Below are 22,603 nucleotides of genomic sequence, written 5' to 3' on the forward strand. Positions count from 1 at the left end.
AGCAAGGCCGTAGACTCTTGTAATCTGATTACTCCACTAGATTAAGTTACTTAGTAGATTAAGGTTTAAAAATGTTTTTAAATTATGATACATTATAAAAGATTAAACCACAAACATTATGTTTAATTTAAATTAGCTAAAAAATGCTGTTTGTGTGTTAAAGCTTTATTGAGAATAATCCAACATTTTTCTGTTCTGTTGAGTACTTTTGATACTTTTTTGATACCAAAACAACAAGAAGTACAATCAAAGTACAGTCTTTACCCCTGAAATGCAGCGAACAAGCATGAATTAAGATAAAGTAGAAATACATTTTAAATGCAGGATGTTTTCTGGTAAGTGGAGTATTTTTCATTGCGTTTTTACCACTTTTACTCACATTAAAGATTTTAATACTTTCTCCCCCGACTGATCGTACATAAAAATAGAAAACAGAGGATGTGATTATTTATTTCGAGTCTGTTAACAGCCACGAGTCCTCGCTGCGCCTCGTGTCTGCTGTGTAACGGTTCTGATCCCTGTAATTTCCGTCATTAATTATGCACAGCAGGGATTTCCACTGAGTTTCCAGTCAGGCTCACATTAAAGAGATTACAAGGCAGGGTACAATAAATAAATAAATAAATAGAATAAGGCCAGTGCAGAATAAACTCGTCTGCTCTCTTCTCAGCTGTGCAGAGCTGCTCGGTGAATTTCTCCGACCCAGAGGGATACATAGACTCGTCTGACGACCCCCCTCTGCCCGACGGTGCCTTCCTACACTGCACCTACACTGTCACTGTGTACACCGGCTACGGCGTGGAGCTGCAGGTAAACAACAACAACAACAACAGACACTCACTGCAGCTAGACCAACACACACTCACTGTGAGCAGAGTCAGTGGTGAACACCACAGAGAGAGAGAGGTGTGTTTACGTCTCAGCCTCTGATCTGATCCCAGGTTGAACTCTGCCTCCTAGTGGCAGCTGCTGGTACTGCTCTCTCTCCTTCTATCTCCTCCTCTCTCCCTCTTTTTATCAGTCTTTATTTGCATATCTAAAACCAGACGCAGCAGGGGTCGGCAGTTAGTCTGATCCATGGACCATCTCTTTTTCTTTTCAGACTTATTCAACATAGTTTTACAGGAGCGGGGGAGACACAGTCGCGTTTCTTTAAAGGATTAAACAGATTTATAAATCTGGTTGTTTTAATAATGAATCTAAGACCAGGTGTCATGTTTCCCTCTGCAGAGTTACAGCAGTTTATCACATGATAAACAGTCACCTGTTTCGTTTATGCTCAAATTAAAATACAGTTTATTGTTGCTCCCTTGGGTTTTATTCATATTTGAGATATAAATCATTGAATAAAGAGACACTTTCTGTTTATATTACACAAAATTATATTAAAGTTTTGATGCCAACTATTAAAGAAAACTTTAGCTTTCGTTTGGGGCCAAATATTTTTGGTGGAGGACCAGATTCAGGCCGTTAGAGTCGCCAAAGCACTTCATGAAAACTGACATTAAGGACAAAATGAAGAGGAAAATACATGTTTAAACTTGATAATTAAATAGATTTAAGTACATTTAAAAACCTTTTATGAAGCATGAAAACAACATTAGCTCACTCTCGTTCTCTTGACCTGATTATAACCTTGACTTTAAACCCAAGTTTTAACCTTCAGTCACTTGAAGCAAGAAGAAGCAGCCAAAATGTCCTCAGTCCTCCGTCATCTCCGTGATAGATGTTCACACACACACACAGAAACATAATTGAATTTCAGTTCACTGCAGTCGACAGTTTTATTGGTGCGGCGCACAGATTTCAGATATCTCCAAAGTCAGTGACAGAATGAATTTTGTTTCCCTCTAACCTGAGACAACGATCAACACATTCTGAGTTATTTTTTAAACTTATTTTATCGTCCAGGTTTGTGCAACATCATGATGCAAATATTCAAACAACTGTATCGATCCTGTGCAGCAAACAGTGACTCAGGAGAAAGAGGAAAGTAAATGAGCTGCAGATGAACCTAAACCCCAAACATCATCACAGTTTATTGTGCTTTTTATTGTGCATGTGTTGCTCTGTTTTCCTGTACAATAAGGGGATTGTTACCAACATTTCAGGTGGATTTACACCCAGTTACTTTAAAATGAACAAGCACTGGGCACTTGTGTACAACACAAGCTTTGAACACAACATAAACGTGTTATCACCTTATAAATTTGACATGGTAAACAGTTCCCTATTTACACATCCAGTAAAACAGCATTTGCGATCATTTGGAGTCAGGTTTTCTGTCTTTTATCTCTTTATCTTTTTCCACCAACTCCTGAGGAAAATATCTGTCTTTTGCAATATTTTCAAAACTGCAGGTTCGCCTGTAACAGGCAACTTAAATGTAGTTGAAAAAAACAACATGTTGCATGTATTTGATGTATGGTATTAAAGTTTAAACAAAAAATACATCAAAATGTGTTTATACAGTTGAGTACAGCACAGTTTATTTTATTCAACATTTGTGTTTTTTGTTGTTCACTGTGTATTATCACATTTAAGTGCAGCCATTTTGTCTTATTTCGAGCTGCAGTATCTGAAGAATAACAGGCTCCAAAAAGGGACTGATAAGTGAAGAGGGAATGTGTGTGTTCAGGTGAAGAATGTGAACCTGTCAGGAGGGCGAGCAGCTGTCGATCAGGGGCGTGGACGACCGGGGGTCCCTGCTGGTCCTGGCCAACCAGACGCTGCTGGTCGAAGGTCAGGTGATCCGCAGTCCCACCAACACGCTGTCCGTCTTCTACCGCTCCACGCCGGAGGGAAGCATGGGCGTCTTCCAGCTGCACTACCAGAGTGAGTCCACGCTCTGTGTGTGTGCACACAAACTGCAGCGTGTCAGGAATCAAACGTACAGATTCAATAGATGTGAATTCCTCATTAAGGCCTGAAGGGTCTGTTTGTACTCTGTATACATGCTAATTGCATAATCAAAAAATCTTCTCATCTAATCACTTAGCACGGTGATTGAATCTGTCATGTGAATTAGCTGATTAGAGCTCTGATTAATTGGCTCTCATCTCATTAAGAGGCTGAGAATATGGGAGCTTGTATAGAGAGTGAGAGAGTGTGTGTCTGTGTGTGTTTGCGCGCTTGGTTGTTGCAGGCCTATAATAGATATGACAGGGAGGAAGCATCAGAGTGTTAAGACCCACCTGTGCCATTAATCACAGCCATCTAATCCTTTTACATCAGCACCAGGTAGGAGAACAGATCAGAGCCGACGGAGATTAAAATATCTTCACAGAATAAAAACAACATAAACAGACCTCGAATATCATCACACACGGCTTCTAAAGCTCATTGTTAATAAGATAATTCAATTAAAATCTACCTTTGGGCTTTTGATTCCTCAAGTGACCATTCAAATAGATTAGAAACAAGCGTATTGACCAAGCACTTATTTTCTAAATCCTTTAAAGCTGAATTTAATCAGACCATCAGACCATTTCAAGTGTTTCTGTGCAGAATATTTAAACCATTAAAACCCACTTCCGTCCTGATACAGCCAGCGAGGAGTTGCCAGCAGCTCCGGAAAAAGAAACCACATTTTAAAACAGATGAAGACCAGAATTAGTTTTTGATCCTTTAGAGAGTGGTGTCAGAATAAAAACACAAAGTCACACACTAATCATTCGAATACAGTGGCTAAAGTGTGTCACGCTTCAGAAAAATCTCGTCCACTTGAACTCAAAGATGAACTGATTTAGATTTTTGTGGTTCAAAGGTCAAAGGTCACTGTGAGCTCACAGAACTTGTCTTCGGCCATAACTCAGAACATTGTGTCTTAATTATGATTTAAAAAAAATACATTTAACACCTTCAAAGTCAGTTCTAGTCGTAGTAACTCATGCTAACATTTACCAACATAAAAAGCATTATTTTATTATTGTAACACATTAAATTTCTGCTCCAGCCCTCCACAACAGGATGGAAGCAAACGATAAATAATTAACCTTTTTGTTTTTATATCCACCATGTCGTCCTCGTCTCCGTCTCCTCCCTGGGTGCAGTCTTCAGGCTGAGCTGCTCCCTGCCGAAGAGGCCTCACTTCGGGGAGGTGTCTGTGCTGGACCTGCTCCCTGGAGGCACCGCCCGCTTCCACTGCCACATGGGTTACCACCTGCAGGGGGAGCCGCTGCTCACCTGCCTCAACGCCTCCCTGCCGGTGTGGAGCGGCAGAGAGCCGAGCTGCAGGGGTGAGTGTGTGCTGAGGCCGAGTTCAGAGGAGGTTTAAAAACCGCGGTGTGGTAAATTAAAGTGGCTCTTCTTTCCTCTGCAGCTCTCTGTGGAGGAACGGTGAAGAATGCCACGGTGGGGAGGGTGCTGTCTCCTTCTCCCCACCACTGGGCCCAACGCCACCCAGGACCGCTCCTGCTCCTGGTCCCTGGAGGCTCCCAAGGACCAGAGGCTGCACCTGCATCTGGAGAGGCTGGCGCTGGGACCCACTGACAGGTACGAGGTGTCTGAGCGTTTCCTCTGAGTCAGCAGTGACCTGCTTCGTCCGTGAAGGTTTTCACTCTTAGAAATAACATGTGACAATCACACAAATACAGTTACTCCATATTTAAACTGTTTTCAGCCTCTTATTTCAAAATATTTCCTTTGCAGCTGCTATAATTTATAGTTTTATGTTAGCAATGCATCAAATTACTAATCTGCTGACGTCAGATCTGTTCAAACACAAAATCCCTTCACTGTTGTTCGCTCATGCACCCGGTCTTTCCATCACCGCAGGTTGGTGTTGTGGAGCGGGCTGGATGCCGGTTCTGTGGTCCTGTTCGACTCGGGTCGGGGCGGACAGATCCCCTTCGAGGGAGTGATCAGCGAGGGTCCTGCCGTGAGGATCCAGTTCATCACCGATCAACCGAACCACAACATGGGATTCAACATCCGCTACGAAGGTACAGAAGCTACACACCAAAATAAATCAGCACTAGATGTATTGTTGCATTTCTATAATTACAGTATAATTATGTAAACAAGGCTGTTCCTGAGACGAGTCCAAGGCTCAGTTTTCCACTTGCATTGCTCACTGCCAAGTGGATTTGGACTGGATTGCCAGGAAGAGAGGGCTGATTGTTCAACATAATCTGAGCTAAAGCTTTGAGAGTTTCTGGAAATGTCTTATTGTGGAGGGACGGAAAAATCCCCTCCAATGTGTTTATCCTCATCAGTAAATAAAAGCCAACCAAAGACTCATCTGTGCACATGGAAATGCAGATGCTATCGAGCCTCTTGGCGAAATTACAAAGGAAAAAATAGATTCAAAAAGCTGCGTGGAGCGACTTTAATAAGACACGTTTTGCTTTTAATTGTCTCATTTTCTCCTGCAGCTTTCGAGCGTGGCCACTGCTACGAGCCATACCTGCAGAATGGAAACTTCACCACCTCCGACCCGCTGTACGGCGTCGGAGCTGTGGTCCAGTTCACCTGTGACCCGGGCCACTCGCTGGAACAAGGCCCGCCTGTTATTGAGTGCATCAGCGCCAGGGATCCGTACTGGAACGACACAGAGCCGCTGTGCAAAGGTAACACTGACGGCAGGAAGTAGAAACAAGAGAGAACTTTTGTTTTTTTCTTAAACCTCTGTCACACCAGACTCCATTGACAAAAACAGGAATTTAACGGAGCAGAACACAGGAGCTGCTGGAATACCACTGCCTCCATCTGTTTGTGTTATTGTCTCGTACTTTTACTTCAGTAAAGTATCTCATTACTTCCTTCACCACAGAAAGTCACACTATAACACAAACACACTAACAGAGGGAGGCAGTGGTATTCCAGCAGCTCCTGTTTTCTGCTCTGTTAAATTCCTGTTTTTGTTAATGGAGTCTGGTACTGTCTTCTTCCTCAATACTGCACCAGTTCCAAAGATTTTTGTCTTCAGTCATTTACCCAAAAACATGGGAAAATAAGGTCCAGGTTCAAAAACTTAAATCACTCATGTCAGCCTGATGAATGCCACTTGTTCATGAGTGGGTGCATGTTTATGAGAGTTAATCATTACCATAGAAAGATGCCTGTTCTGCTCCAAGTTTTCTTCACAAAAAATGTCACCCGAGTAAAAAAAAGAACACAAAGCAGCACAGCAAGTCACTTTGCCAGAAACCAGCAGACAAAACATGACAAATTAGTGAAGTCAGAAGTCGTATCAGTCGTCTTCTTTATTTCATCCATCACCGTGTGCTCAAAGGGAGCAGACACAAAGACTGCAAACACGTGAAAAAAAAGTCCTGCAACTTTCTCTGCATGGTTTAATTCACATTAAATATTCTCCTGAAAAGACAGAGATTCAGCATTTGTTTTACTCTTCAGCTGGTCGTCCTCCTGTGTCTCTGCAGCTCAGTGTGGAGGAGACCTGACCGGACCAGGAGGCGTGATCCTGTCTCCGAACTGGCCAGAGTGGTACGGGGAGGGGGAGGACTGCAGCTGGAGGATACACGTCGGGGAGGACAAACGAGTGCTGCTGGACGTTCAGCTGTGAGGAAAACACACCAACACACACACACACCTCTTAACCTCAGCTCCGATCCAGAGCTTGGCCGAGTGTTTTCCAGCTCATATTGACCCGTTAAATCTAAAAGTTGACGACATTAGAGAGCACACTAATAACTCTGCTCTTAATCTTTCATCCATCGCCCTCGTTCGTGTCTCAGACAGACCCAGAGTGAAGTAAAACTAACAACGCTGTGTGTACAGGAAGTTTTACTTTAATTAAGCTGCTTTCACTGAGAGAAATCTGGGTGAAGATCTGAACGCTTCTTATCAATATTAACTCATCTGCAAAGAGAGCTGTGCTAACGAGTTGTCAGAGCAGAGATCAGGGTTTTGTCTTGTGCTGGTAGCCAATGAAAAGACAGATCAGGACAGGTGTAACATGATGGAAAAAGGACCACATGAAGACCTCTTGATGCTGTTGTGGGTCAGGTCAGAGAGAAGCACGTTGCAGGTATTGATTCAGGATGTTGTGTAAGATCAAAAACTGTTCCCAAACATCAGAGCATCTAATGAGAAACTGAATGTGCTTATAAACACAAATAATGCCAACAAATAAACATTAATATTAATAGAGTTAAAAATAACAGAGGGGAATTAAGGTGAATCGAGATGTAATTCAACACCACTGGGCCTTTTCTTTAAATTGAATTTTCATTCTTTTCTCTCTGTGGTATGAAATGGGTTTAACTCGACTCCCTGTGAGCTCTAATCCAATTACAACACTTCAGTCCTTTGGTAGAAATCTGTCATTTCTTATTTACAGATTATTTCAGTTTTTAAAACCGTGCACGCCTCGTCTTTAAGAAGCCTCTGTGGCTCGGTGAAGCGCTCGTCTCTGGGGGGAAATAAAAACGTGGCTGTGTTTACAGACTGTTAAACTCTCGCCTGTGGACCAACGCAGCACTTAGCCTCTGAGGTCGTCTCGTCTCCCACACAGTCGGCGCTCTGAGTCATCACAACTCGCGCTGAGCTGATACCACTGGATATCTCTCTCTCTCTCTCTTTCTGTCTCTGTCTGTCTCTCGTCCTCAGACTCAACATCAGCGACAGCGACATGTTGACCATCACCGACGGCGATGAGGTCACGACCCGGATCCTGGGGCGGTACGTCGGAGGCAGCAGCCCCTTCAAGCTCTCCTCCACCACCCCCGATCTGACCGTCACCTTCCACTCCGACCCGGCGGGGCTCGTCTTCGGCAAGGGCGAGGGCTTCATCATCAACTACATGGGTGAGAGTTAAACCGAGGCGCCGAGTCTGCTGATCAACTTAAAAAAAAGAAAAAATATTCAGTGTTGTTTTGCTTTCACTGTGACGAGGAGGAGAAGAGGAAATGTTTGAAGTTGATAGCAAAAACATTAGCTAGCTAGCCTTGTTGTGTTTCTACTCACGCTCTTTCAAACTCTCACTAACTTTCTAAGAAGAAAGGCTTTTGTAGAAGAGCTCAGAGCTAAATGAAATGACCAGTTGGAAGCTTAGTGGTGGAGACGTTGACGTCATGTGACTGTGGTGTAGTTGGTTTATAGCCTAACATTAGCTTCTTACTTCAAACATCAGAACAGTGGTGTTCATCTGTGAAGATGATCTGATCAACTAAACCTGAAGGATCAGAAACTTTAGCTGCTCACTGTTTATTTTCTGGAATAATCCAGAACACAATGAAAAAATCCTGTTGTGCTTTTTGTGGAAGCTCCTGTCCTCAGACTGATGATGTTTCTCCCTCATTCACAGACACATTTGTTGCTCTGTAAAATGCTAATGTTGTGAGACAAAAAGAAGGAAACCTCCAGTAGCCGCTCGCGCCAAGAACAAAATACAGAACATTAATAAAACGTACAGTGTTTAAAGAGGAAATCATACAGCTGAAGAAACATATAAATAAGGAGCCTCCTGTTGGGACTGGGGTGTGTGTGTGTCTGCATATGTGTATCTGATGATTGATCGGGCTGCGTACAGTATTGCATTACACTGTACGATATAATGGGCCTACAGGGATTTGTAAGTTGAAGTCTCTGGATCAATTATTCATTCTCTATTGACTCGGTTCTCCTCCTCCTCCTCCTCCTCCTCCTCCTCTTCCTCTTCCTCTGTGCAGCCTGAATGTGTGTGGTTGGTAATTTATTCCAAGCACAAACACACACACACACACATTCATGCAAACACACACATACAATCAAAGAGAGTAGCCTACGTATTCATGCTGCGTCTACTTGATTTACTCCTCTGGGTAAACGTGTGTGAGGTTGTGGTGTCGGGAGGGTGACAAGTAAATTGGACGGCGTGTGTCTCGGTGCGACTCTAAATTGGTGTCAGGTGTTGGATGCAGGGAAGCGTCGCAGATTACTTGTGTGTAAAGAGGAAAAAAGAGAAAGGAGGGAGTGAGCTTATTTGGCTCGTTTTTTTGCGAAACTCCCGGGGCTCGAGCGAATAAGACGAGGGGGCCGCTGCGAGATGGTGAAACAAATGGGATGTGATTGAATAAGGGCAGAGGGAAATGAAAGAAAAGACAAATAAAGATGAGAGGAGAAGAAAAAACGGAGGGGAGGGAGATGAAAAATGGAGTCGGCAGCTTGAGGAGAAAAGGCGAAATTAAAATGAACGGAGGGAAAAACTGAATGAAGAGAAAACCTTTCCAGATCTGTTTAAAGGATAATTCTGCTGTTATTTTATATTCTTGTTATTGTCGACAAATCACATGAAAAGACAAAGGTTTCTCTGACCAAACTGTGGCTGAGGTGCATTGTGGGTAATGTAGGCACCAGATTCTGACGAGACAATGACTCTGGTTGGATGATGATGCGTTCAGTGGTGCACTAGCAGCCCAGTTTTTCCCAGTCTTGGTTTTATTCGTCATATTCTTGTTTGTCTTATTTGTAAATCTGGTTGTTGATGGTTAGTCCATCTGACAACAAAACAACAACAAACAGTGGCGTGAACAACACCTGTGACAGCTGCAGCCTCTCAGCTCTAACTGCAACATGACTTACTTCAGTTTCCTTCATAGTGCAGCTGCAGCTGACGATTATTTTCATCATCGATTAGTCAGACATTTATTTTCCTGATTGATAGATGAAACGTCCGTCACAGTTTCATAGAGCACAGGATGACGTTGTGAAATGTCCAAACAAACAATCCAAAACCCAAAAATATTCCTTTCATGATGAGACAAAGAAAAGCAGTACCTTCTCATTTTAGGATGTGGAACTATAAAATTTATGTCCCTGCTCTGACTGTGGTGATAACTGAAGGTGGCTCAGGTGAACATATAGACATTTTTATTGTCTCAGATCGTCCCTCGTGGAGGCCGGACAGTCAGAGGACAACGTTCAGAAACAGCTCTGTAAGAATCTGATCATCTCAAGATCTAAAAGTGAGAAAGACAAAAATAGGATTTTCACCTCGTCCCCAGTGGAAATCATGTCTTTGTGTCTTGGCAGAAATTTCCTTCATGTGTCGAGATCCTGTTTCACTAACTAATCCATTTCAGTGCTGCACCTGTTTGCCTACAGCTCAACAAAACACTAATTTGTTGTTTGGATTTGTCGACATTTTTGTGGAAATTAAAATAAACAAAGCTAATTTTATTATGCTGCAGTTTTTAGCCACGCTGCCAGCAGGGATTCAGGGATGGGAACAACGGTCAGTCACTCAGTAAACCACTTTAGTCCAGACTGAAATATCTCCACAGGTATTAGACGGATTGGAATAAAAGTTGGTACAAACATTCATGGTCTCCAGAGGATAATTCCTACTGATTTCGGTGATACTCTGACTTTTTTATTAGAGCAAGATCCTTGTTTAACCAGAAACAGGTGTTTTATAAATGCTACCAGACTCCACTGACAAAATCATTAATTTTATCTTGCAGAACACAGGAGCTGCTGCCTGTCTGTTTGTTTGTGTTACTGTGTGGTGCTTTTACTTAAGTAAAGGATCTGAATACTTTTTCCACAACTGAAAGTCAAACAATAACACAAACTAACAGATGGAGGCAGTGGTATTCCAGCAGCTCCTGTGTTCTGTTCAGTAAAAGTCCTGTTTTTGTTAATGGAGTCTGGTAGTGATATACAGTGATGTTTCTGGTTAAACGAAAAGGAACTTTACTGCACTAATTGCAAAAACATGGGAAAATAAGGTTAAAAAATACTCATCTGCTTAATGAAAGTGAAGGAAAATGACGACACAGCTGCTGTGCTAAAGTGCAGAGCCACAACCACGCTGTCAGACTTTTTGTCTTGTTAACTCCCAATTGATCTGAGGTGGTTTTTCTCCTCTCTTTTATTAAATTTGACTCCGAGCTCTAAACTCTAAAGCTCCATTGATTTTTAAGACCGTGGCAAGAGAGTTTGAGCCTGGACGCTTTTAATACGAGATCAGAGGAATTCTTGATTCAGAAAGATCCTCAGAACGATCAAGAGATCAGTCTGAGCCTCTTGCTGCTTCTCTGGCTGTTTAATCAGGACATGCTGCTGGTGTGTGAGGTCTTCAGATACAACATCTAAAATAATTCATCCACTGTTATCTGTCATTTAGTAAAACTGAAAGGTTTCTGCCAGTGAAATCAAACCATGAGAGGGAGCACTCCACTGAGAGTTAAAACAGCCTCTTAAAGCTGCAATGTTAAAATATTTTCATATGAACAAATAGTGTAATGAACGAGTGTATTTAAAAGGTTCTCGTAGCTACATAACTACATAACTACAGTTTCTCTCAGCTTTGTTTAAATTCGTCACATTTCTCGAAAAGCGACTCTAAATGAAAGCTAATGTTGCTCCACAAAAAAAATAATAATAAAAACAAAATAACCACAAAAACAACAAAACAAAAAATATTTTATAAAAAAAAAAAATCACTATGACAGCACATAATAAAACCCAGTCTTTTTCCTGTGGCAGACAAACACAACTGTGACGGATAACTGACAGCCTGTGATGATTTTATTGAGAACTGGTTCAGTGGAAACTGAACTGAATTAAAACTGAGTGGCGTCCTTGTTCAGAGTGAGAACAGTGAGGAGGTGGTATTTGAAGACTGTCCAGCACAGATGAAATCCATCATCCTGTCTCACGGTCAAGTAATCGCACAATAAGTCCATCAATCTTCCAGGCGGAGCTGGATTCCTCTTCACAGAGAGCGTGAGCCCGTATCACATCAAAATCAGACTCGATGTTGTTTATCTTGTTTGTTTCTTGACTCTTCGCTGCAGCTGAACCTGGACCACGAGCAATAACGCCGTCATAATGGAGCCATTAATCAACGTTTAGTTTTGTTTGTGTTTTTTTTTTTTCCTCTCAGAGGTGTCCCGAAACGACTCCTGTCCAGACCTGCCCGAGATCCAGAATGGCTGGAAGACGACGTCCCACGTCGCGCTGGTGCGAGGGGCTCGGATCACCTACCAGTGCGACCCGGGTTATGATCTGGTGGGACGGGAGACCCTCACCTGTCAGTTAGACCTGTCCTGGAGCTCGCAGCCCCCGTTCTGTGAAAAGAGTCAGTTCCACTCTTGTTTATACTGTGACCATGCACGTGGCTTTTAATGTTCATAGGAGTTAATATTAGCTCAGATTCACATGTGAAACTTGTATTTTCATGGTCCTCAGAGGATTTCAGTCACCAAGAACATATCATCTAAACTATCTCAAAAACTAAGGATTCATATTAAATTATTTTCATCTGAAATGTAATGAACAGAAGTTTAAAGTAGCACAAAATGGAAACCCTCAAGTATAGGTACCTCAAAATGTCACTCCCACAACTGGAATAAAATAGAAAGTTAACAATGACAGCTTTTCCTCAGTTTGAGCCGATGAATTCATTGATTATTCACATTCTTGTTGTAAGATAAACTTTCACTATACAAACAATACAAACATGTTATATCCATTAAATGTCACCTCACATTTTTCTGCAGGTTGTTTGACAAAGAGCTCATACAGATTCCGGAGTTTTATTCCTTTGTCAAAGAGATAGAAAACGAAGGACGTTACGGTGGATTAAAAATTAGATTCTATTTTATTTGGCGGCCATTTTGGTGAATTTAGCTAGCTAACATTAATGTTATTTATTGTCCCGGAGAAGTTAATCAAACTCTGAAGCTGATGTTGCTCCTGAAGCTATCGATGTGTTTGTTCTTGAGAACATCTCAAGGTTTATAATTCAGGGAGCTCAATTCAAGCAGCATCAGTAACTGTTCTCTGTCTGAAAGGACTTCAACGAGCTTCCTCTGAGGATACTCACTCAGGGTCCTCAGAGATCGAAGCTTTTTGGGAGCTGGTTAATTTTATTTATCACCAGCGACAGGGAGAAAAAAACCTGAATCTATGTGACAGATTTCCATGAAGCATATTCATGCTCCCCGGAGGATCAACCCGTCATTTAATCATCTAATATGTTATGTTATTTAACATGATTTTAAACATTTATAAGGAAGGTTGGGCTTCATTTTAGACACTTTATCCTCCTCTCTGTCGCTGTTTCCTCAGTCATGTACTGCTCAGATCCCGGCCACGTGGAGCACTCCACCAGGTCCCTGTCGGATCCTAAACTCCTGGTGGGGACGACGATTCAGTACAGCTGCAACCCCGGATTCATCCTGCAGGGCGGCGCCACCATCACCTGCTACGGCCGCGAGCCGGGCACCCCCGTGTGGACGTCTCGACTCCCTCACTGCGTCTGTGAGTATCAGTCAGAGGAGGTTAGTTGGTTTTATTTTATGAGCGTGCGCCCCTGTGGTTTGATTCGTCAGGCCTGTGATTTCTGAACGCTGTCGTCAGGACTGACAGTCGCACACGGCAGATAACTGAAGATGAGAGGCTCTTCCCCCCCCATCTAACATGAGTGGGTTTGTGTGATTTCTTTCCTCTGCTGACACAGATCACAGCCTCTCTGCTGCATGCCAGAGAGACGACGACGAACCTTCATCTCCTGCGTTTTCATCTAAGGACTGGTGATATTTGTGTGTGTGGGGTTATTAATGTTTGTGTGAAGTGTTTGATATGTAAATGCGATGCTAATGCACCGTACCAATCAGCCCTCAGCCACCTGGCAGAGGGGGTGGAGATTATCCATGAGTCATGTCACCTCAGCCGGAGCCTGTCAGATCCGTCAGTCGAGGCTCTGACGCAAAAAAAGAAAAAAACCCTGATTCCTGTTGAGAAACTTGACGCCTTTCATTTTCTTTTTTTTCTTTTATAGCTGAGGATTCAGTTTCCTGTGAAAACCCCGGTCTCCCTGACAACGGCTACCAGATCCTGTCCAAGAGGCTGTACCTGCCCGGCGAGTCGCTCACCTTCGTCTGTTACCAAGGTTACGAGCTCATTGGGGAGGTTGCGATTAAATGCATCCTGGGAAATCCGTCCTTCTGGAGCGGCCCACTTCCTCTCTGCAGGGGTGAGAAGTTATTTTTTTATTTTTATTTTTTTCAGTGCGTGTGGAACGAAACGCTCCTTTGTTCTTTTGGATTCACGCGACTGACGATTCGCTAAACAAAGATCGTAGCTCAGCAGGCTGCAGAGCTCCCCCTAGAGTCAGCTGAGGAAAAATACGAGCTTGCAAATGCAAATTCTAAAACCATGTGCGTGGGTTTGTAAAACTGGAGTACAGATTTACACATGGCTCTTTGGTGCGGGTAAATAACGACCAAATGTTTGGGAAATGAGAAAACAGATGACGAGCCTTTTCCCGTTTTTTGTTTTAAAACAAGAAACCGGAAACGAAAAACGAGCTGTTTCCAATTTCTATTCAGGAACAATGAAATAGGAAAACTCAATCAGTCATTAAGTGATGTTGGAATGTAACTAAGTAAATTTACTCCATTATTGTACAATTTGCCTTCTTTTCATGCCACTTTTACTCCACTAATTATTTTACAAATTAAGATTTTTGAACATAGAAACCACAGTCAAACAGTATCTGCAGGTAAAGCTGAAAAAAATAGTCGATTGCCAACTGTTTTGATCATCTTTAAAAGAGCTTTTAGGCAAGAATCCCAAACATTGGATTTGCAGCTTTTCCTTTTAGTTATTTAAATTATTTTAATTTATTTTTAAGAACTTTTATTATTGTTTTTTTTTTATATATTATTGTCAGTTAATTAATCTAGAAAATAATCAGGAGATTCATTATTATGTAAATAATCATTAGTTGCAGTCTAATATAACAAACTACAACAGGAAAATGCTGCTTACACATTAATGTACGAGTAATAATAATCTTTTCTCACATTTTACTTCTACTTTCATTACTTAAAGCACATTTTCCTGATGATAGTGTGGTGTGACGACTTTTTCTTGAGTAAAGGGTCTGAATACTTTACAGGTGTAGTAGCGTTTAGTGAGCGGTGAATTGTTACAGATAGAAAAACTCCACATGAAAGTGTGATGTAAAGTTTCATATGCACTGACTGACAGAATGATGTCTTGCAGCCAACCATGACTGCTTTGGCAACCATGCTTTGGAAGGTGAGTCTGTCTGTGTACGTCAGTGTGATCTGATGCTGTGGGCTGAAAAACAACACAAACACACACAGACACAGACGCACAAAAAAAGAATGAAAAGCGCTTCACCTCTGTGTGTCTGCATCTGCAAACATCCGCCTGCCAAGCTCATCCCCACTGTGTGTGTTTGTCCGTCCACCTGTGTTTACTCATCTGTTTACCTGAGTCACCCCCTGACCAGACATTCAGAGGTTTTTTTTTTAATTTGTTCTCGTTAAAAACTCTGCCCCTGATTAACCTCGTCCTGTTGGTGTGTTGTGTTTCAGTCGCAGAGGCGACGGCGGGCTCCACCCTCGATGGAGGAAACATAGCATTGGCCATCTTCATCCTCGTTCTCCTGCTGTCTGTGCTGCTGGGAGGCGCTTACGTCTACGTCACACGGTGAGAACTTCAAGGAAACTGTTTTCTGACATTTAATCAGTTAATCAGCGGTTGATATCCATCCTCTCGTTTAAGTAAATACAGAGCTGCAGGACTGATCCTAAAACCAGGAAGTAAGTTAGCATGTTAGCATGTTAGCTCTTCCTGTTTGTCCAAGTCAGGTGTTTCTGGTTAAATGTCTGAAATAAGGTCTGTGGTTTTAACACAAGCTCAAGACATTTTCAGGTTTTATTCTCCGACATAAAATGGGTCAGTAAATCCCCCACTCCTGATGTTTGAAGCTTTTACGTGTCTTAAAAAAGGCGGTTGCTAACGAGTGTCTAAATGAGACTACAGAGGTTGTCGGGGACGTTAACATGAAAACCCATCTACTCACCAGTCCACCTTTACAGCCTCGGTTGTGTTTCTACTCACGCTCTTTCAAACTCTCACTAACTTTCTAAGAAGAAAGGCTTTTGTAGAAGAGCTCAGAGCTAAATGAAATGACCAGTTGGAAGCTTAGTGGTGGAGACGTTGATGTCATGTGACCGTGGTGTAGTTGGTTTATAGCCTAACATTAGCTAACTCCTTGGGTTTTTTTTTCCTCTTCCTGTTTCCCATCATCCCGTCCATCAGGTGCCGGTATCACTCCAACTTAAGGCTGCCTCTTATCTACCCCCACCCTTACCGACAGATCACTGTAGAGACAGAGTTTGACAACCCGCTCTATGAGACAGGAGGGGTGAGTGTCTGCTGCATTTAACCGCTAACTGTCCACATGCCCCCGCTCTGTTTAACTTAAACCTCCGTCTCCTCCATCTCGTCTTCTCTCCAACAGCAGGACACTCGTGAATATGAAGTATCGATATGAGAAGCCTCACTAAAGACATTTCTGAACCAAGACCGACCAACTCGCCTCGTCCTAAACTCCTCAACCTCTCCTCCCTCCTTCTCCGCCCAGGAGGAGGCGATGTAAATACAAATCGATGATGATGTCCGGCCCCCACCCCCACTTTCAGCCAGCGAGCAATCCTGTTCTCTCCTCCTTTGACGAGACGGCTACCGAAGACGTTGACAGTGAAACGGGAAAAGGAGAGGAGGGCGGATAAGACGAGGGGGAAAAAAACCCTGTGTGGATCGGTGTTGCCAGGAGACGATGGGAGATGTAGGACGAAGAGAAAAAGACCCAAAGATCATCAGAGAACATCGAGCATGGTGAGGAAAAGAGGAGATGATGGGTGTGAAAGAGGGAACTAAGGAGGGGAGAAGGGGAAGGAGTCAGGGACAGGACACAGAGTGACGGGACTGAAGCACTTTTTAGTATTTTTGTCGAACATTTCTCACTTAGTGAAAGAATCTTAGAATAATCTCAGAGAGAAAAAAGACAGTTAAAGTTAGAATCCTTAAGATTTTCATGAATTAGATGACGTTTTTAATACGGAGGGATCCAGTCTCCTCATCGCTAAGTTTGTTTTGGTTGATTACCCATGATCCCCTGTTGCAGCAGGAAGTGCTGTAGCTGTAAAATATGCACCAAACTCTTATTTTCAGTTTCCTGGCTGCATATCAGAGATGATCGCTGTTTTTTAAAACCAAACTACAGTTCAGTATCACAAATTATTGCTCAAAGCAGATCATTTCTTTATGTTTTCAAACATAATCTTGAGACATCTTTAAAAGACGCCTCTGGTTTATTAGAGCACGTAGAGTTTTGGCCTTTTCTCTCCAACAACACTGTATCCTCCAAAATAAAAGCTGAGAGTTTTATCTCTCTTTAACCACTTTCTTTGGAGGAAGAGCTGAAGGATTTAAAGAAAATATCTAATTTGCAAACACAAAAACACATGTATATTACCCATAATCCTCCTCTCCTTCTGGAGCAGGAAGTAACAAACACACCAAACTGTTTCTAACTCTTTGATATTTCCATCAGTTTCCTGGATATCAGAGATGAACGCTGGTTTTTAATGATGTCTAAGTCTTTTTAACTGATCTACAGTTCAGCATCAGTCTGAACTCTCTGGGTCTGATTCCAGCAGTTTAAGCTGCTGACTCTCTCTCAGTTAGAGGGAGATCCAACCTGAAGAACCAGAGTTACAGAGAGAAACAGCAGAGGCTTCATTCTCCCTGTTACACTGAACCATCACAATGATCCTGAAGCTGAGAGTTTAAAGTTGTGTTGGGTTACAGTACCATAAGTGACCACTGAGATACATTTTATCAAATCAAACTGTCCGGTAGAACAGCTCTCACCTCATTTTTCTTGCCACAAATGACAATAACAGAGATGAAATAACGTCCAGTGGCTTCCTTCATCCACTTCCTAATCACACAGGACGTCTGCCTCCTGTCCCTGAGCTCCCTCCTGCCTGCAGCCACCTTCAAGGCTTTTTTACTCCGGCCGCTCCACTCCTGGATTTAGCTGTTAGTTAACTGGTATTTATTAAATCTTAACGACTTCAGGGCCGGTGCAGTACCGTTGTCTTATTCCTCTCACACGTAGTTAGATCGATGACTGTCGTAGACCGGCCTCAGAGTCCCCAGGTCTGGACCGGCTGAGGATTAAAAAGGAAAAACCAATAAAAAACAAACATGCATCGTTGCAGATGTGGAGGTTGCCATGTGAATAGCATAGCTGTAGTTTAACTGACCGATCTACGAGCTCGAGCTCAATCAACCCACCAGATGATGTATTTATTTTGATGTACTGTACATGTGATGTTTTATGCAGATTGATAAATGTACATTTTCATTATGAGAAGACAAATGTTGACAGTTTCCCTAAATAAATGGTAAAATTTAAATAAAAAAAGGACAAAAGATTCTTTCTAAACATTGAGGCGTTCTGTTGAATTCTTCTGTTTTTATTTCAGAGACTAAATGTGGAGTCTGTTGAAAGATCTTTGCACAGTTTATGCAGAAAATGTTTATTAATTCAGCTTCTCCTGGTTCAGATTCCCTGAGTGTGAGTGGTTCAGGAGGTTTTTACCAGGAACAGAATTCTCCTCAGAGGTCTCCTCCTCTTCAAAACAAACGGAGCAGGTGATTAAAACAGGTAAAAACACTGAATAAAGCAGCTTCACGTTAAGAATCAGTGTTTCTCCGATGCTGCTCGACAGACACGGGACGTGTTGGAGGTTGATAACGTTTGTGGTGTTTCTGTTTCGGGTGATTGAAAACTGAGAGTCAGCTCTTTTCAGTAGCAGCGATGGCGACAGCTGAGGTCCGTCCTCATCTTGGGGAAGAGGTAGAAATGTGAGGACGATAAATCAGGCGAACAGGACGACTGCAGGAAGGCCGGTGTCGTCCTGAGGTACATTCAGTCCAGGTATGTGACAGTTTTTAATCATCCTGCGACCCCTCGTTGGGGCCCTGACCCCTAGGTTGTGAACCACTGCTTTTAGATTTCCAGCAAGAGGAGATTTAAATCTGCTTCATTGTGGTGAAAAGTTTCTTTGAAGTATGAACCACTTCACTTCCACCACAGGACGCAGCTTCTGGCTCCTGTTCACTTCGACAAGTCCTTTTTTTTCTGCACTGACTGTTGTTGTGAATATATCCTGATGGGTGGGAGGCAAATCCTGCCCCACAGCATTTCCCTACCTCCGACCCATTTTAACGTCCTAATGATTCCTTCTGTTGTCGTCGTGAATGCTAATAAGAAGATAATGCTTCCTGCCACGATTGTAATTTCCAGAGGCTTTCCTGCTGCTGTTAATTCAACTGTTGAGAAGCTTTTAACCAGATGCTTGATGATATTAGGCGCTCTGAGGAAAAAAAACCTGAGTGCTACCCACACAAGCTTAATGAACCAAAGGCATTCACAGAGCCAGAAATACATTACGTTTATGTCTGCATTTAAGGCGTTTAGTTGGTGCTATTATCCAAAGAGACTTGTAATGAGTGCAGCAACACGAGGAGATCATTAATATTACAAGCAGCTAACAGCATGGGTCAGACTCACACCGCTGAGGCAAACAGAGACACAAAATATCTGTCAGGGGTGTTTGTGTCTAACAGAGAGATGCAGGTGAAAGATGAGAGCGATCTCCACAGTGGTTTAAAGTTTATTACAACTTTAAAAGATCCAAACTCTGATCTGAACATGATATCGTCACCTCTGATGGTCCTAAATCTGCTCAGCAATGACTGGACACCGCTTCAGAACCTGCCTGAAAATCATCATGTTTTTAAGTTTTCTTCAGTATCACAGTAATCCAGGGACAGTGTGACAGACGTGGGTGCACTGCAAACAGCAGCTGCTAATAGCTAATTCAGCATACGTTTACTGCTGCTAATGTAAACACACACATATATATATATATATATATATATATATATATATATATATATATATAATGCTCCATCCCACAGGACATGATAAATAAAAACTTCCAGCAGCAAACAGCTGCAAATCAAGCTGTACATGTTCCTAAACCTAAAATAAAAGGACGCTTTATCATGTTCAACACAGAAATTCAGTTGAAATCTAATAAAAAATTAGTTTAAAAATAAATAAATAATATTAAAATGATAATTTCAAAGCTACCTACACCCAGATATGAGTGTATGATGTGAATAAAACTTTGTGTGTCTGCAGAAATGTCAAACACTTCCTCTAAATGAGCGTTAATGCACTTGAACGTGTTTTTAATGAAGCAGGTGAAAATTAAAGAAAATGTTGTGTCACTCATTCGTTTTACAGACATGAAGAAGTAGTGTTGTTTTGATCGGGCCAAAATCTACATCCGCGCAGGCTGTGAAACCTCTCTTTATTTACCTCACTCTTCTTCTAAAACACTCCCAAGTGGTCCCCTTAAAGACTTTACCTATATTTGTGTAATTGCACCGGGAGTATTGTTGTTTATTTTCTTCCGGTATTATTTTTTGGTGTGTTTGTAGATGATATATAGTTCCACCGGGTGTGACGGCGGAAGGATATCGCGCTCGTCGTCTATAAATACCGCCCCGCTGCTCTTTGTTTGTTAAAACGCTGATAGCATCCGGATCAGAGAGTTGTCAACACCATCGGGAACAATTTGTTTGTAAGTATTAAACACCTTTTAAAGCAGAATCATAGTATGTTCTCCTTTTTCATATGTATCGCTGTGTGATGTTATGTATCATAAATTAACGTTAATCTAGCCGTTGGTGACAAATTAATCGGTAGATACGTCAGTTGTTTTGGTGGCTAACCGGGCTAACCGGGGCCTAGCATAAAAGAAAACGTCGTCAAGCAACAACTTTTATCCTAAATAATATTTTAATTCAGTTATTTTAACTGGTTGGAAATGAAAGGTGAATCATAAGCTGCTTCTCTGTAAATAAGACACCTTGGTGGGTAAATTTACGCCAAAAGCCAATCGCTTCTTGCCGCATCCGGTTAGCTTAGCAACGTTAGCTTGTTAGCTTTAACAGCTGTTTCGTCAGCTGGCGACACAAACGGGAAACGCCTGGTAAAGGTGCTGCTGAATAACTGAACACAATCACTTTGTGTTAAGTTAAATGCTCTGACGCGTGCGCGTGTTTTCCAGAAAGCTGTTCAACGCCACAGCTGTTGTTTTCTCAAATCTTCGAGCAGGAAGTGGCTAATTAAACCACAGCTAGCTTAGCAACATAGATAATGATTTTACAGTTTCAGCGATTAACCGGGGGGAAATGTAAGGTAAATCTGTGTTAATCTGACAGTGCCTGGATCCAGAGGAGTGGCAGCAAATTGAATAAATGGATAAACCAACTTCAGAGGCTGGAATTGACATTGGCTATCCCACAAAGCAACTTAAGTTTATACATATTCAAGTCAAAATCTGAAATGACACTAACAAATCAGGACCAATGTTTCTTGATTGATTAGTCCAAAATGCCAGTTTAGTTGATAATGATAATAATTATTAGTTGCAGCCCTAAAATAACAGAAATCTCACTGTCGATTTTCAGTGTTAAGATGCAGATCTTTGTGAAGACCCTGACTGGTAAGACCATCACTTTGGAGGTCGAGCCCAGCGACACCATTGAAAATGTCAAGGCCAAGATCCAGGATAAAGAAGGAATCCCTCCGGACCAGCAGAGGCTGATCTTTGCTGGCAAACAGCTGGAAGACGGCCGTACCTTGTCTGACTACAACATCCAGAAGGAGTCCACCCTCCATCTTGTGCTCCGTCTGAGAGGAGGCATGCAGATCTTCGTGAAGACCCTGACTGGCAAGACCATCACCCTGGAGGTTGAGCCCAGTGACACCATCGAGAACGTCAAGGCTAAGATCCAGGACAAGGAAGGAATCCCTCCAGACCAGCAGAGGCTGATCTTTGCTGGCAAACAGCTGGAAGACGGCCGCACCCTCTCCGACTACAACATCCAGAAGGAGTCCACCCTCCATCTTGTGCTCCGTCTGAGAGGAGGCATGCAGATCTTCGTGAAGACCCTGACTGGCAAGACCATCACCCTGGAGGTCGAGCCCAGCGACACCATCGAGAACGTCAAAGCCAAGATCCAGGATAAGGAAGGAATCCCTCCAGACCAGCAGCGTCTCATCTTTGCCGGGAAGCAGCTGGAAGATGGCCGCACCCTCTCTGACTACAACATCCAGAAGGAGTCCACCCTCCATCTTGTGCTCCGTCTGAGAGGAGGAAACTAAGCAGCTCCTCATCACAAAGATGCTTCAGTGTCAGAATCACTCCTCTTGATCCACACAGTCATTCCCCTTTTTAAGTTTCAATAAAGGTTTAGCATTCCTGAATTTTTCTTTCAGTGGCTTTTAATAGTGTCACTTTGCTTTTCACCTGCATCAGCTGACAGATTTGAGTTAAATGCACAAACACAAAGTAAAGATGATTGATCAGATGCATGTTTGTGGTTAAAGTGGTCCAACAAAGAGTTCACTGACAGGTTTGAGTTAACACGTTAGCTGATCTGTTCATTCTGTTTTTATTATGACCTTTGAAAGCAAAGCATTTGTGGAAACCCTGCTGTTGAGTGTTGAACATTACAAATAAACAGCTTCTCACTGTCACCTGCTCAGTTTATTATTTGGTTTAGTTTATCTGGTTATTACTCGGGCTGCAACTAATGATGATTAAGGAATATTTTCTCACCTGTTTGTAAAATGTCAAATTGTGAAACACTCCTATAACAGTACTTTGAGACCTGGTGAGACATTTTCAAATGTCTCTTTTCTAATGCTCTAATACCTTCTTAAAGAGATTCATCTTAA

General features: G+C 42.3%; 2 protein-coding genes across 3 annotated transcripts in view; both read left to right on the forward strand.

Moving 5' to 3' along the window:
* Positions 1 to 18,228, forward strand: part of LOC108895520 (seizure 6-like protein) — a 46,618-nt gene extending 28,390 nt beyond the window's left edge. Inside the window, 17 exon segments of the mRNA XM_018694380.2 lie at positions 671 to 810; positions 2,639 to 2,659; positions 2,661 to 2,835; positions 4,053 to 4,238; positions 4,322 to 4,386; positions 4,388 to 4,494; positions 4,777 to 4,943; positions 5,376 to 5,570; positions 6,384 to 6,522; positions 7,573 to 7,769; positions 11,834 to 12,028; positions 13,021 to 13,212; positions 13,733 to 13,927; positions 14,962 to 14,997; positions 15,300 to 15,414; positions 16,030 to 16,135; positions 16,232 to 18,228. Coding sequence (XP_018549896.1) covers positions 671 to 810; positions 2,639 to 2,659; positions 2,661 to 2,835; positions 4,053 to 4,238; positions 4,322 to 4,386; positions 4,388 to 4,494; positions 4,777 to 4,943; positions 5,376 to 5,570; positions 6,384 to 6,522; positions 7,573 to 7,769; positions 11,834 to 12,028; positions 13,021 to 13,212; positions 13,733 to 13,927; positions 14,962 to 14,997; positions 15,300 to 15,414; positions 16,030 to 16,135; positions 16,232 to 16,264 — 2,264 coding nt within the window. The 3' untranslated portion in view covers positions 16,265 to 18,228.
* Positions 18,229 to 20,305: 2,077 nt separating this feature from the next.
* On the forward strand, positions 20,306 to 22,402 carry ubc (ubiquitin C). 2 transcript variants are annotated; one of them, XM_051072738.1, is made up of 3 exons: positions 20,306 to 20,438; positions 21,331 to 21,613; positions 21,842 to 22,402. In XM_051072738.1, exons 2-3 carry the CDS (start codon positions 21,338 to 21,340, stop codon positions 22,025 to 22,027), a joined length of 462 nt encoding a protein of 153 aa, XP_050928695.1. In that variant the 5' UTR covers positions 20,306 to 20,438; positions 21,331 to 21,337; the 3' UTR covers positions 22,028 to 22,402. The 2 variants fall into 2 exon arrangements, with proteins under 2 accessions (XP_050928695.1, XP_018549967.1); XM_018694451.2 differs by having other exon boundaries at positions 21,331 to 22,402.
* The last annotated feature ends 201 nt before the right edge of the window (positions 22,403 to 22,603 follow it).

This window comes from Lates calcarifer, linkage group LG9 (assembly GCF_001640805.2).
Source record: "Lates calcarifer isolate ASB-BC8 linkage group LG9, TLL_Latcal_v3, whole genome shotgun sequence".
Taxonomy (NCBI): Eukaryota; Metazoa; Chordata; class Actinopteri; family Centropomidae; genus Lates; species Lates calcarifer.